General features: G+C 32.4%; 1 protein-coding gene across 1 annotated transcript in view; it reads right to left on the minus strand.

Moving 5' to 3' along the window:
• Positions 1 to 13,684, minus strand: part of tei (irregular chiasm C-roughest protein teiresias) — a 101,537-nt gene that overhangs the window by 73,884 nt on the left and 13,969 nt on the right. The window contains exon 2 of the mRNA XM_085185229.1: positions 9,461 to 9,572. Coding sequence (XP_085041355.1) covers positions 9,461 to 9,509 — 49 coding nt within the window. The 5' untranslated portion in view covers positions 9,510 to 9,572. The remainder of the gene's footprint in view (positions 1 to 9,460; positions 9,573 to 13,684) is intronic.

Here is a 13,684-nt window from a genome sequence, read left to right on the forward strand (position 1 = left end):
TCTTTGAAGTTGGTTGAAAATGAGAACATGTTCTTTTTTGAGGTTGGTTGAAAAGAAATGCAACGATCAGGAATCTCACTTCTGACATCAATTTAAAAAGTTTTTGCTTGTAACTATTACAGTATAATCAATTTTTTACCAAAAAAAAACAAACTTTCTCAATTTTCTCCGGATTCCATAATCGAAACCTAACCAAACTTTCACCAAATTATCCTTGAAGTGTATCCTTTCAAATAAAAAAAGAATCATCAAAATCGGTTGGCGCGACATTGAGTTATTCGGCTATTAGTCGCGCACATGCATAATGCATATTTAAGACTTATGTGATTTTCTCATGGATACCATTGTCAGACATAGACCAAAAAAAAATGAGACCATTCGGGAAGCTATACCTTTCAAATAAAAAAAAAATTATCAAAATCGGTTCACCCAGTTAAAAGTTATGAGGTAACAAACATAAAAAAAAAATAAAAAAAAAAATAAAAAAAAATAAAAAAAAAATACAGTCGAATTGATAACCTCCTTTTCTTACAGAAGTCGGTTAAAAAATACCTTTTATCAGAATAGATACAGCATAACAAACAAGTCTTTAATTAAATCTGGCGCCGTTAAACTTTTTTGGCACAATTCAAATGAAAGCATTCCGAAAACTCCAAATAAAAAATATTGTCACTTTTAGCTGTAACTGTGTGTTCTTCGAAATACTTTTTGTTTACGCGAATAGGTATTATCTGATGTTTTTGATAATTAACATTTAGTCATTTTATATACGTTATTTAACAAATTTATCGTATGCATTATTAACGATTACTGAAATAATTGGTTTCACATTCTTAATTATACATTTGTGTATATTTTTAGGTCATAATTTAATTAAAATTACATTAAAAACCCGTAGCTTAACACTATTTTCTGCATAATAGGACAGTTTAGTGTTAAAACCCACTCTTTCCGTCCAGTTTTCATGCCATTGCGTAAAGAGTGAAAGAACTCAGCTCGCTTTAGCCATTAAAATTGGTCGTCAATTACTATAAAATAAAAAGTGAAAAATCCAATATAACGTATAATATAAAATATATTAATAAATAAAATTTGCTTAAGAAATTTTGTGTTCATGTTAGCGCTAAAAACACAACTTTAAACAAATTAATGTTAAAAAAATCTTTTGAAAACGCAACGAGCTAAAACTGATATACACTTACCTACTTATTATATAGAAATAGGTCTAACATGGTACCTGATATGATCTCATCATCCCATTACAGCATATTTCACGGCAAAATCCTAATTTCTATAATAACTTGCAAATAGGGTCCGCGGCTTTACGCTATATATATATATATATATATATATATATATATACTAGTATATATGTATGTTTGTCCCTTTCATTGTAAATTATGTGTATTGTTCTGTTCGGGCTAATCTCGGCTTCGTTTATTTGGGCGCTGTTACAATTCCCATATGTTTTGTTTCGCTTCCAAATTTCTATCTGAATTAAATGCTTTAATCTATTTTATAGTCACTAGCTGTGTATGGAACGGCAGTATTGGTATAAGGGGATGAGCCTTTATTTAAATTGGAGGAAAAACAAAGGAAACTCTGCACTATTTTTGTAGATAAGTTAGAATAGTTATTATACTATAGAAATTGTTATGTTGAAAATAAATAACGTTAATTATTATATTTTTAATTTGATTATAACCTTAGGATTTTCGTTGGTTTTGGGTTGAAATTTTACTTAGGTTTATAGTATGTAAAGTTTAGTTGTTTTTATAGTTTGTTTAAAAAAAGTGACATATCTAATACAAGCAAAAGAAATAAAAAATTTTTAGGATTCATGTTTAAATATAAAATAATATAAGAAAGAAATGTTTAAGTAAAAATTCTGTAGAACTGCATTTTTATATACGAGTAAGTAAGAAATATAACACCCTTGTGTGTTATAGTCGTAGTCTAAAACTTTTATTCACTAAATCCCCAGCCATAGTTAGTTAGTTTATTCTGGCTAAAATTCGATTTTGGAAGAGCACTGACCAAAAAAATTCGTTCGTTAAAACAGAATTATCTCACATACACTGATAAATGTTTCTTTTCTTTAAAAATTTACAGGTTTAACTTGCTAAAAAGATATGAATTAATGATTTCCCATATTATATTCCTTTAACTTTAGAGGTAGTTCCATTCATTACTAATACTTTATACTGTATTTTCGTTCCATTTTCCTACTATTTTTCATTTGTTTTTCTAACTATTTTTCATTTATTTCATTTCAATAATCATCATCATCATCATTAGCCTGTCCTCGTCCACTGCTAGACATAGGCCTCTCCAATGGCACGCCACTGAGCTCGATCTTCGGCTCTAATTGCAATAATATTATATATTTATTTAAATACATTCCTAATTCTCGAATACAAAAAAATACGAAGTTTTTTCTGCTTGGCTCTAGCTCTAACATTGAAGGAACATATCTTAAATCGTCTTAGACTAAGCAACAGTGTCAGATACTCGTGATTACACTAATTATTTCGTCAGTTCACATCGCGTCGTATAATACCCCGGAAGGGCGAATAAGCCGTAGAGTAATTTCAGTAATTAAGCTAGTTAATTGTAATATGTCCATATTAAGGACGTGCGGTTCGCAACGCTCGTGACAGCGCAAATACTGAGTAATGTCGTAGTATAACATAGTATAGTACATAGTACTAGATGTTTATACTTGTATCGGATAACACTGTACGTACGTAGTGGTATACACGTTAGACTATACAGTCTGGCTGCGAAAGCGATGGCTGTAGATTTGATTATGTCGTGAGGGAATGATTATATTTAAATTATATCAGCTGTATCTAGCGTATAGCTGGGTAGGCAGAGAGAACCTTGTGCTAAGACACTCCGTTCCCCATTTTCCACCGAATTCTAGAGGCTCGCTTTGTCTCGACACCAGAGCGAAGAAATTAAAATAAATATTAAATTTCCTCTAGTGGGAATCGAACCCAGGAATAATCAGTCGCGTTTTCAGTTACACGCTTGTTCTCCTCCTCCTTCGCCACAACTGGCTTCTGGTATAGAAAGTAGCAAGGAGTTCCTCTACTCAAAACGCGTCTTAAAAATAAGGCGGAAAGTTGCGAACGAAATGCCTTAACACTAGGTTCCCAGGTTACCTCTGTCAACCCTGCTATGAGCGGGAAATAGCGTGAAGCTAAAAATATATGTTTTAGTACATTCAAGCCAGCAAATATAATGCAAAGTAAATTCATATAATTTAGAACTAGCAGCGTTCAGTAAGACTAGTCCTGTAAGATCTGCATAGCATTTAAATATCGCATCGCCGAGTTGTAAGAGCTCCGGAGTAAAATGTTCTATTTACATATAGGATTCGGCCTCGAACGCTATTGTTTGTACACTGTGCCTCTGTCTGTTCGCTAAGACCTTTTATAATAGGTACTTAGAATTAACTCAGAAGAAATAATTGAGGCCATACGAAAATACAATTGTAGGCCTTTTAGACTGTCGCTGAATAATGTTTTAAGTGTTCTTGCTGAGACAATTGTTTTCGTTACGTATTTTTTGTATGAAAATTTAGATTTGGGTCTTATTTTGGATATGTGGTCGACTGCTGCTATGTGGTTTATTCAAATTCAAAATATTCTTTATTCAAATAGGCAATTATTATAAGCCTTTTGAATGATCGAATGAACATATAGACAAAAAGCTACCACCGGTTCGGAAGGTAGTTCTGCTGCTATTGAAAGTATATGCACTGACAATTCAAAAAATGACAATAATTTAGTATAAAATTTTCAAAATCTAAAATGTTGAATTTAAGTTTCATCCATTTTCCGCAACTAAGAGTTGTAAACTATTTTATAAGCTTCTTAATATGCTCAAAAATATTAGGGAGGCAAAGAGAACCTATGGTTAAGACGCTAAATTGTGGAGGCATTTTACGTTGGGTGGCGGAACTAAACGCCACGCTTCGCCTTCGCCTTCGCTATACCAGAGTGACAAAATAAAATTCAAATTCAAATTCAAATTCAAAATATTCTTTATTCAAATAGGCAATTATTATAAGCACTTTTGAATCGTCGAATAAACATATGAACAAAAAGCTACCACCGGTTCGGAAGGCAGTTCTGCTGAGAAGAGCCGGCAAGAAACTCAACAGTTGCTCTTTTCAAAATCAATGGTACAATCTATTACATTAGCTGGCAGCTATCCTGCATTACATTCAGTAGACATTAATTCCATACATGCTTATCCTCTAGATATTCTTGAACAGTGTAATACGCTTTACTTGTTAGAATTTTTTTTACAGATATTTTAAACTTTTGTAGTGGCAAACTAAGAATACACTGCGGAATTTTATTATATACACGTATACTCAGACCCATAAAGGATTTATTAACTTTTTGGAGGCGAAAACTTGGTGTAACAAGCTTATCTTTATTTCTCGTTTCTATCATATGATTGTCACTGTGTTTACTATGACAATGTATATTTTGTCGGACAAAGAGAATGTTATAGTATATAAATTGGGAAGCAACTGTAATAATACCTGCATCTTTGAAAACATTTCGCAGAGAATCTCGCGCTCTTAGTTTATAAATATATCTTACGGCTCTTTTTTGGAGGATAAATATTGAATTTATATCTGAAGCACTGCCCCATAGCAGCATTCCATAAGATAAAATACTATGGAAATAGCTATGGTAGACTAGTCGGGCAGTGTCAACGTCCGTCATTTGTCTTACTTTTTTAATTGCGAACGCGGCAGAGCTGAGTTTATCTGCAAGTGCTTCCAGATGAGCGTTCCACTGGAGTTTGGAATCTATAGTAACACCTAAGAAAATAGCTGATTCCGACACATTAAGAGGTTCTCCTTTAATTATTAGATTAAAATTATGTTTTTTTACATTTGGTAAAGCAAACTCGATGCATTTCGTTTTTTTAGCATTTAACATTAGATTATTAACATCAAACCAACGAAGAATATGCGATAATGCACTATTCACTTCGTCATAGTTTATTTTATTTCGGTCAACCTTAAATATTAAAGAGGTATCATCCGCGAAAAGTACAATATCACATAGGTTCTTCACTTAAAAAAGTCAGATCGTTAATATAAATAAGAAATAAAAGAGGACCAAGTATAGATCCTTGTGGAACGCCCATCTTTAGAGGAGATCCAGATGATTTTACATTATTTATACTAACCGTCTGGATTCTTTGGTTTAGATATGAGGCAATAAGGTCAAGGGCAGTATCCTGTATACCATAATGTTTTAGTTTTAACAACAGAGTTACATGGTCTACGCAATCAAAGGCTTTGGATAAGTCACAAAACACTCCAATTGCATTTTGTGACCTCTCCCATGCGTCATAAATGTGCTTTAGGAGTGCGGCGCCCGCATCCGTAGTGGACTTGCCTTTGGTGAAACCATATTGCTCACTATGGAAACAATTGTTAATATTTAAGAAAATTGTGAGCTGGTTGAACATTATTTTTTCAAATATTTTACTTAAGGATGGCAAAACAGAAATCGGTCTGTAATTTCCAGGCTCAGATCTATCTCCACTTTTGTAAAGCGGCACTATTTTGCTATATTTCATTAAATCAGGAAAAGTACCGGATTCTACACAATTGTTAAAAATTAAAGCGAGGTAAGGAGCAATATTAGGTATAATTGAATTAAAAACTTTAACAGACATGCCCCATAAGTCACCAGTTTTCTTTAAATTAAGGCTTTTAAAAGTTTTGACAATTTCATCTGGTGACACATTCTTAAACACAAAATTTTGTCTACAACTATTTACATGGGTTTTTAGTATTAATTCTGCTTCCGAAGGAGATGATGGCAGTGAACGTGTTACTTCAGTAGATATATCAGAAAAAAAATTTTGAAAAGTATTTGCCACTTCTAAATCTGAATTTAAGATTATATTATTAACTTTTAATTTAATAGGTTCACTGACAGCTCTAAATCTCCTAGTTACAGTAGTGATAGCATCCCATGTAGCTTTAATTTTATTATTAGAGTTCAAAATTTTTGCTCTTATATGCATAGACTTAGCCTGGACACATACCTTTTTAAATATTTTTGAATAATTTCTAACTTTTAACAAGAACGCCGGATCTTGTTTCCATTGCCTCATATTATATAATTCATATAGTTTATTTCTGCTTCGGTATATACCAACAGTTGCCCAGTCGCTAAAAGTTAACTTCGAGTTTTTATATATCTGTTTAACTTTAAAAATGTTATCAAACTCTGTAGTGAGTAAATTAAAAACTTTACAATATAGCTGATTCGGATTTAATCCGGTTATTTCTAAGCTTGCAATTTTTTCACTCACTTTATTATTAAAAAGATTAATTTTATTTTCAGTAATTGGTCTAATTGATATTTGTTTACGTTCTGCGACTGTTTTATCTATTACCGAAAACATTTGACCACAATGATCCGAGCTAAGATTAGTAATAATTTGTTTTTCTACAGTCTCACAATGACAAAAAACATTATCTATACAAGTAGCGGACGTATTCGTTATACGAGTTGGTTCAGAGAAAATATTAAACAAATTAAAAGATTTAAATAAGTTTAAAAGACGAAGGCTTAATGATGTCACCTGTAGTATATCTATATTAAAGTCTCCGCAAACGATTAAAGATTTACTATTCGAACTCAAATTATTCAAAACATCCTCCATTTTTTCTTCAAATACTTCAAAACTACCTGAGGGGGGTCGATACACGCATAATATAATATGTCTATTAAATTCAACGCAGGACAGTTCAATAGAGCGTTCGTCAGAGAGAGCTACTATATCTGGTCGCGATTTACAACGTATATCATTTCTTATTAATATAAGCGAGCCGCCGCGGATTGCCTTCTCTCTAACGAACGAACTTGACAATTTATAATTTTCAATATTTACTGTATTGTTACATCTCGAGATCCAGTGCTCAGTTATGCACATTATATGAATATTGAATTTTTTTAGAAATAATTGTAGTTCCAGTTCTTTGCCTCCTAGGCCTTGCATATTCTGATGTACAATGTTAAATTTAAATGACCTAGGCGTTGTCTTATTGTCTAGTTTAAATTGGAACTTACATCATTATACTTTATAGAAGTATTATTAGTACATTTAATTTCCTTCGTTATACCATGTACAACGGGGTTTTGTATATTGTATGCTACTAAAGTAGCAATTTGTTTCTTATAATATAAAGGTAGATACAATGTATCTTCTGTCAACTTACAGCTATTAAAAATAAATTTATTTAAATCTAAATAAAAAAATGCGTCGCTATGACGTTCTGTCGTATTATATAATGTTAAGTTCAGGTTATATATATATTTATTTTGTTTTTCTGTGAGGGAAGAAGAATATGGAAAAGAGCATATAATAAATTTACATTTAGTTTTACTATGTAAGTCAAGCAAGTTATCTATACTCTTTATAATATCTTGTTTCCTCACTGACAAACTATGACCATGTAATAGTACAACAGTACTATGCTCATTTAAATTCATGGACATAATTTTCTTAATATTAAACTGGTAACTGGCTCCAGGCGAACATGCATTAAATACTGAATTTGAGAAGTGGTGACTAAGTAGGGACCCAAAGCCTTGACCTAATTTATCAGATATAACAAAAATATTTCTTGATGAGGAGCGGGAGGAATTGACAATATGAAAATTATTTTTCTTATTTTTATTGTTCTTATTTTTATTGAGTAAATTATGCATGGCCGAGTCACCCACAGCCTCTTGCGAGGGAATTGATTCAGTGGAACCTACAACTGAACAACCACAGCTATGTTTATTTGTTAGTGATTGAAATCTCTCCATGTTGTAATTGCAAAGGTCAACCAAATCACCTGCAGCTAAAATATGTTCTTTAATTTGATTTTGTGAGGATTCATATTTCTCACTTAGTGCTCTGAGGGAGCTAAAATATTAAATGTTTCATTTTCTCGAGTGGAAATCGAACCTACAATCTGTCACGTCTACATTCGCATGCTTGTTGCCTCAGATCTAAAACTAGCTCATATTTATATATAGTTCTAGAACTAACGTATAGAGGAATATTTGATGATTATTTATGAATAAATTATGCGTATCGTTGTATCTGAGAGCATCTCTCGAGGCCGCACTAACCTATATACATATATACATTTATATATATAGGTGAAACGTAAACATCTTAGCAGAGCAAGCATTGACGTATTTGTAACGTTGGAAGTTATTACTTGCGTCACTGAGCATATTCTCCATTTTCCTTATGAAAACGAAGCAATATTTAAGAAGTGGGTCATGTTGGATGAGATAGCGGTTTGCGCTAGCGTTTTGCGGAAAAATAAATATTTGCTGGTCAACAAGAAGCGCGTCTAAATAAAGAAAAATGTGAACGGAACTAAAAAATACTTGTATAGTTTTGAAAAGTAATTTTGTTATGCCAATGAGTTTTAAAATAGCACTTTAGTAATAGTTAAGGGACTTTTTTTGAGCTTCACGTCGTATCTCACATTTAGCAGGATTGACAGAGGAAAATTTAATGAGAAAACATTATACTTTTTGGCTTTTTGTGGGAGACGGAGTGTCTTAACACTAGGTTCCCTCTGCCTACCCTGCTATGTGCAGGATACTGACGCTGAAAAATAAATTGAAATCTATATAATTTTTAATCTGTTAACTTGAATGATCTAACATTAACATGTACATATTAGTAAGTAGTTAAGTATCGCTAACGAACTTATCTATGCTATACAAACCTAGTGACAATTACAAAATGTAAATATTTTATTTAAATTTATACAAACAAAAATCAACATAGATTTTGATAACTATTATATTCAATATAATTAATATTCGCTGTTACAAATTTGATAAAATAAAAAAAATAAAAATACTAGTTTAATATTCGCTTCTTCGCCTTTACGCGGCTCTACGAGCACAGAGTGCACCCATATGTAAGTGAGATGATTGAAGCGGACGTCGCGTTGACATATCACTGCGGGAGGAATTACTATTGAAGATAAACACTCGTTACTGGGGCGCGGCATGTTCAAACTTTTACTTAGCAAGTTAGCATTTTACTGTACTTTTATAGATTTTTAAATAACATTATTTAAAAATATAATAAAAAATAATTTGTATTTTTTAAGGATTTATGGAAGTATCTTAAAAACTTACCTATATCTTGTTCAAAGAAATGGATAAAGTACAATATTTTTTCGCAATATTCAGTTTTTTTAAGAAATTAAGGTACCGTTTTATCTGACAGACAAAAATATTTTAAGTTATCTGTAATATAATTGAAAAAAAAAAATTATATATCAATTTAAAAAAGATTTTTAATTTCGCTATCCCAAACTAAGATTCTACATATTTATTCTTATAACAAATAAAATTTTATTAATATTGTCCATACATTAGGCACTTACCAAAAACAGTGGTGCATAACAGCGTGTAGAGAAGAGGTCGGCACGGCATGGTGTGCGGGGGGCGGGGGGCGGCGGCGGCGGGGGGCCCTGCTCATCTCCACGGACGCTGCATCTGTTATAATACACAAAATCATTACGATATTCAATTACTTAATGCTTTTCCTTTTACAAGGCAATATCTCAAAAATTTGGTGGAGTGTGTGGAACGGGGTGATTTGACACTAAATTCCCTCAGCCTACTCTGTTGTATGCGGTATATACCGTGAAGCTAAAATAATAAAAAAACTATTTCCAGATACACAAGAAAATGTATTAAAATGGATATTGCCAGTATATGGCTTACTCAACCACGTAAACGTATTCTCTGAAATAGAATATTCTATAATAGTCAGTATTGTCACTTTTCAAAATTGAAATTTAGCACAATATGCATAAGAAAATATTAATATGTAACTATTTTCATAAGAATAAGCCATGCGTGGCGCAGAGGCAGAAGCGTGGGACTGTAAGCGCGACAGGTTATGGGTTCGAATCCTACTCGAAGAAATGAAATAATGAATATTTTCATTTATTCGCTTTGGTAGCGAGGCAAAGTGCCGCCATTCAACACATAATGCCTCCAGAATTCAGAAGTAGGGACGAGTAGTGTCTTATTGGAAACGAAGTGTCCTAACACTAGATTCCAAGGATCCCTCTGTCTAACTTTTGTGTGGAATACAGCATAAAGCTAAAAATGTTTTATCTTATGTATTTCAAGGTAATAACAACAAAGTCGATTCAGTTTAATATTATGGATTTGTGTCGCCACGTTGTTCTTATTTGTTGTCAATACCTCAACTTGTTCTTATTAAACCTTTTAATACAAGTGTTATAATATATGACTACACTCTTTTAAGAACGTATCATCAGTGGTCATTGTTGCGCAGGACCTGAATGTAATTCCTACTCAGGGCATAGGATTGTCTTTATCGCTCGCTTTGGTACTAAGACAAACCGCGGCGTTGAGTTTCGCCACTCAACACACAATGCTTAGACAATTTGATGCGTTACAGATGGCAAGTGAGGAACGACGGGTGCCTCGTTATCAGAGCATGGAAATGAAAGTATTAAATATTTTATTTCTCCGAGTGGGAATCGAATCCATAACTATCGCATTTATAGTCGCACGCCTATTCTTAATAAATATTCTCTACCCATAAGACAAAATAGAGAAAACTCATAGATAAGCTTACAAAGGCATTACGAAGCCGACCTACATATATTAACGCCCTACAAATATGCTCACATTTTCTTAAAATATTTCTTAAGTTCTATATCAAGGAAAGGCAGTAAGTAATATATTATATCTAATACGTCAAAAAATACGAGACAAATTGGTGTTAACAAGTGCTATAAAAGTAATGCCTCGCCAAATTATACTTTATTTTGAGATTTGTAGAGTCGTATTTCAGTTGACTGTCGTACGCAAGAAATATTACAGAGAATCCAATTCTATTGCTTAGGATTAAAGTCGTCTTTTATTATTACTTACATTTTAGCTCAGCAGGTCGGGGCTGATACAGCAATTGAATTTAAAACTTGTTATTTTGATCATAAAGTTGATTTTTGAACAAAATGTCCTTTTTGAAGTAAAGGAATATGGAGGAAGCGTTTAGAGTACTTCCTGAGAAAGTCGCGAACTTTCCTGAGATATATACATATAAATATATATGGTCATATATAATATAAATAATAAAAGTTTATATTAGGTATAACAAATTGCTGTAATTTACAGTCACAGTTCTGTAAAGCTGAAGTCTGCAAAATTGTATGAAATGAGCTATAAGCTATGTATTAAATAAGAAATGTTTAACTGAACTAAAAATTTAAATAAAAAAATCACATTTCAATTAAAATAAAATTAGAACAGAGTTCTGAGGAATCGTTTCTTTTTAAAATTGTTATTTTTATTCGTCTTTCCAGCAACATTGTAAGGAAACGTGAATTAAAATGAAGAAATAATTTTTAAGATTAATTTATTTTTGGGTTCTATTTTTGGGAGCTTAGTGGTAAGATACTCCTTTCTCCACTTTCCGCCTAATTTCGAGATATTGCATGTTTAGAAGTGAAACTCAATGCGTTTTGTAATTTTACCAGAACGAGAAAATTTAAATAACTCATTCTTTCTACAGAGTGTAAAAGGTAATTACCTACTTGCGATTTTATCAAATATTTTTTAACATGTTATACTGGAAAATTTTCTAAAGTTTTCGTTTTAAAAAACATTAACTAATAATAAAATTATACACAATAAGAATAGTTTCAATAAAATGATTCTTATCTGCGAAGTATATAATAAAGGAAGGAAATTCATTTCTATAGCTTAATTGGACCCAATTCACCAAAGTGGGGTCGTAGATTCGACCCCTTCCTACTTGTGGTTGTTTATTTAGATCTCTATCAGCGACAAATAAATTGCTATATTGTTTGAATATCAACTTGTCGTGTACGAGTGTGAGCGGGATAGATGAAGCTCGATTAATTATATTTAAAAATATGGTTTAATACTTGTTTAATATTATGTATCTAGTTGTACGGGTTGCTGTACGAGGCCGTGGCCCAGGGGCACTAGTGTGTATGGGGCACTGTGACGGGAAGGTTGTGGGTTCGATAACTGACTAACTAATGTCTCGAAATGGTCAGTATATACCAGACATTAACCATTTCGAGACATTACGTTTTGAGTGTCGAAACTCAACAACAACACCTAAAGTTACATAAAAGAAATGTTATAAATTAAGTCACAAATTAACTTAAACATTGAATTAACAAGTAAAATGACAGCAAAAATACTGGTAATTTAAGAATAATGTAAACTACTTAGCTTTAAAACTACTCTTTGCTAGTCCTTGCATAGTGCGCTAAGTGTTTATTTGTTACTCAATTATGAGTTTTAAGTTCAAGTATTAAGGTTGCAAATTATTTGACAGTGGGTGCTATCTCTACTGTGGCCGAAACAGCTGCGCTTTCACAGACGCATCGCTGTTACATTAAATTAATTATAAAGGAACTAAAGTCATTTTTAATTACTTTCTCACTTGTAATGCTTTATTAAGCTTTTTTATTCTGTAATGGCAGTAAAGCTTCTTATTTTGTAAGCCAAATATAAACTTTTGTTTTTAGTCTCATTTTCAATTTTGCTAATATTATTTGTTTTTTTTTATTCAGATCCACACCGAATCATCGATATCGACAATTTGTACGTGACAATTTTGTGTTGGATCCCCAATTTGTGTCACTTCCGTTAAAATTATCAAATTTTTTCCCGCCTTACAAAAAGCGCGGCGTTAGGTTCCGCCACTCAACTCTCTATGTCTTTGAGGAATGAGCCACGAAATAAAAGGGGAAATACTTTAAAGTCTCAAGATTAGGTTCTCTCTGCCTTGTTCTTAATTAAAATTAACAATGCTGCTTAGAAACTTTTAAGGCAAATATTTAAAGTATTTTTTAATTTAAATTGGGGCTACTGCGGCCGTCTTAGCGGCACAGCTGCTAACATAACAGTCGTAGGTTTGATCCCCACACAGAGGGATGAATTATTTTCAATTCCTCTCTGATAAAAAATTCTGTTACTCAACACGAATTGTCTCGACAGTTACAATTAGGCGGTACGTGAGGGACGGAGTGTCTTAACACTAGATAATGCTCGCTTTCCTTGCTGGATTAAAGGGATATAACATGAAGTTATTTTTTAATTTAAACCATTTTAATTTACTATGAAAATACTGTATTTAAAAAACTCATTTGAAAATATATTTTATCCATTGGATTTATGATTGTTTTTGCTTTAAACTTGTCCACCCCACAACGTGTTGGTATAAATCAGTGTTTGATTGGAGAGTGCTACAGAAGGGGATTGTGTCGACACGCGGCTCTGTTTGATCCTTTTACAATAAGAGTTTCAACACCCATATATTGTGGAGTTATTCTCTGATTAACAGACGAACACTTTAATCGCAAAAGATTCAATCATTATTATGTTTATTTATGTTGCTTATAGAAAATGTTTTTTTTTGTATGAATTTTGTATATAGTAAATGAAATGGATATATTAAAATCCTAGTGAGACTTCAACAGTCAAACCTATTAGCGCGGAGGCTATGGGTTCGATTTACAATCGAGTGAATTACTTTCCTGATTTCCCAGCGTTAAGAACCACCAGTCAGATCATAAACGGCTTGAATT

Source organism: Heliconius melpomene, chromosome 1 (genome assembly GCF_056956725.1).
Source record: "Heliconius melpomene rosina isolate 202511_hmr_F chromosome 1, ASM5695672v1, whole genome shotgun sequence".
Lineage (NCBI taxonomy): Eukaryota > Metazoa > Arthropoda > Insecta > Lepidoptera > Nymphalidae > Heliconius > Heliconius melpomene.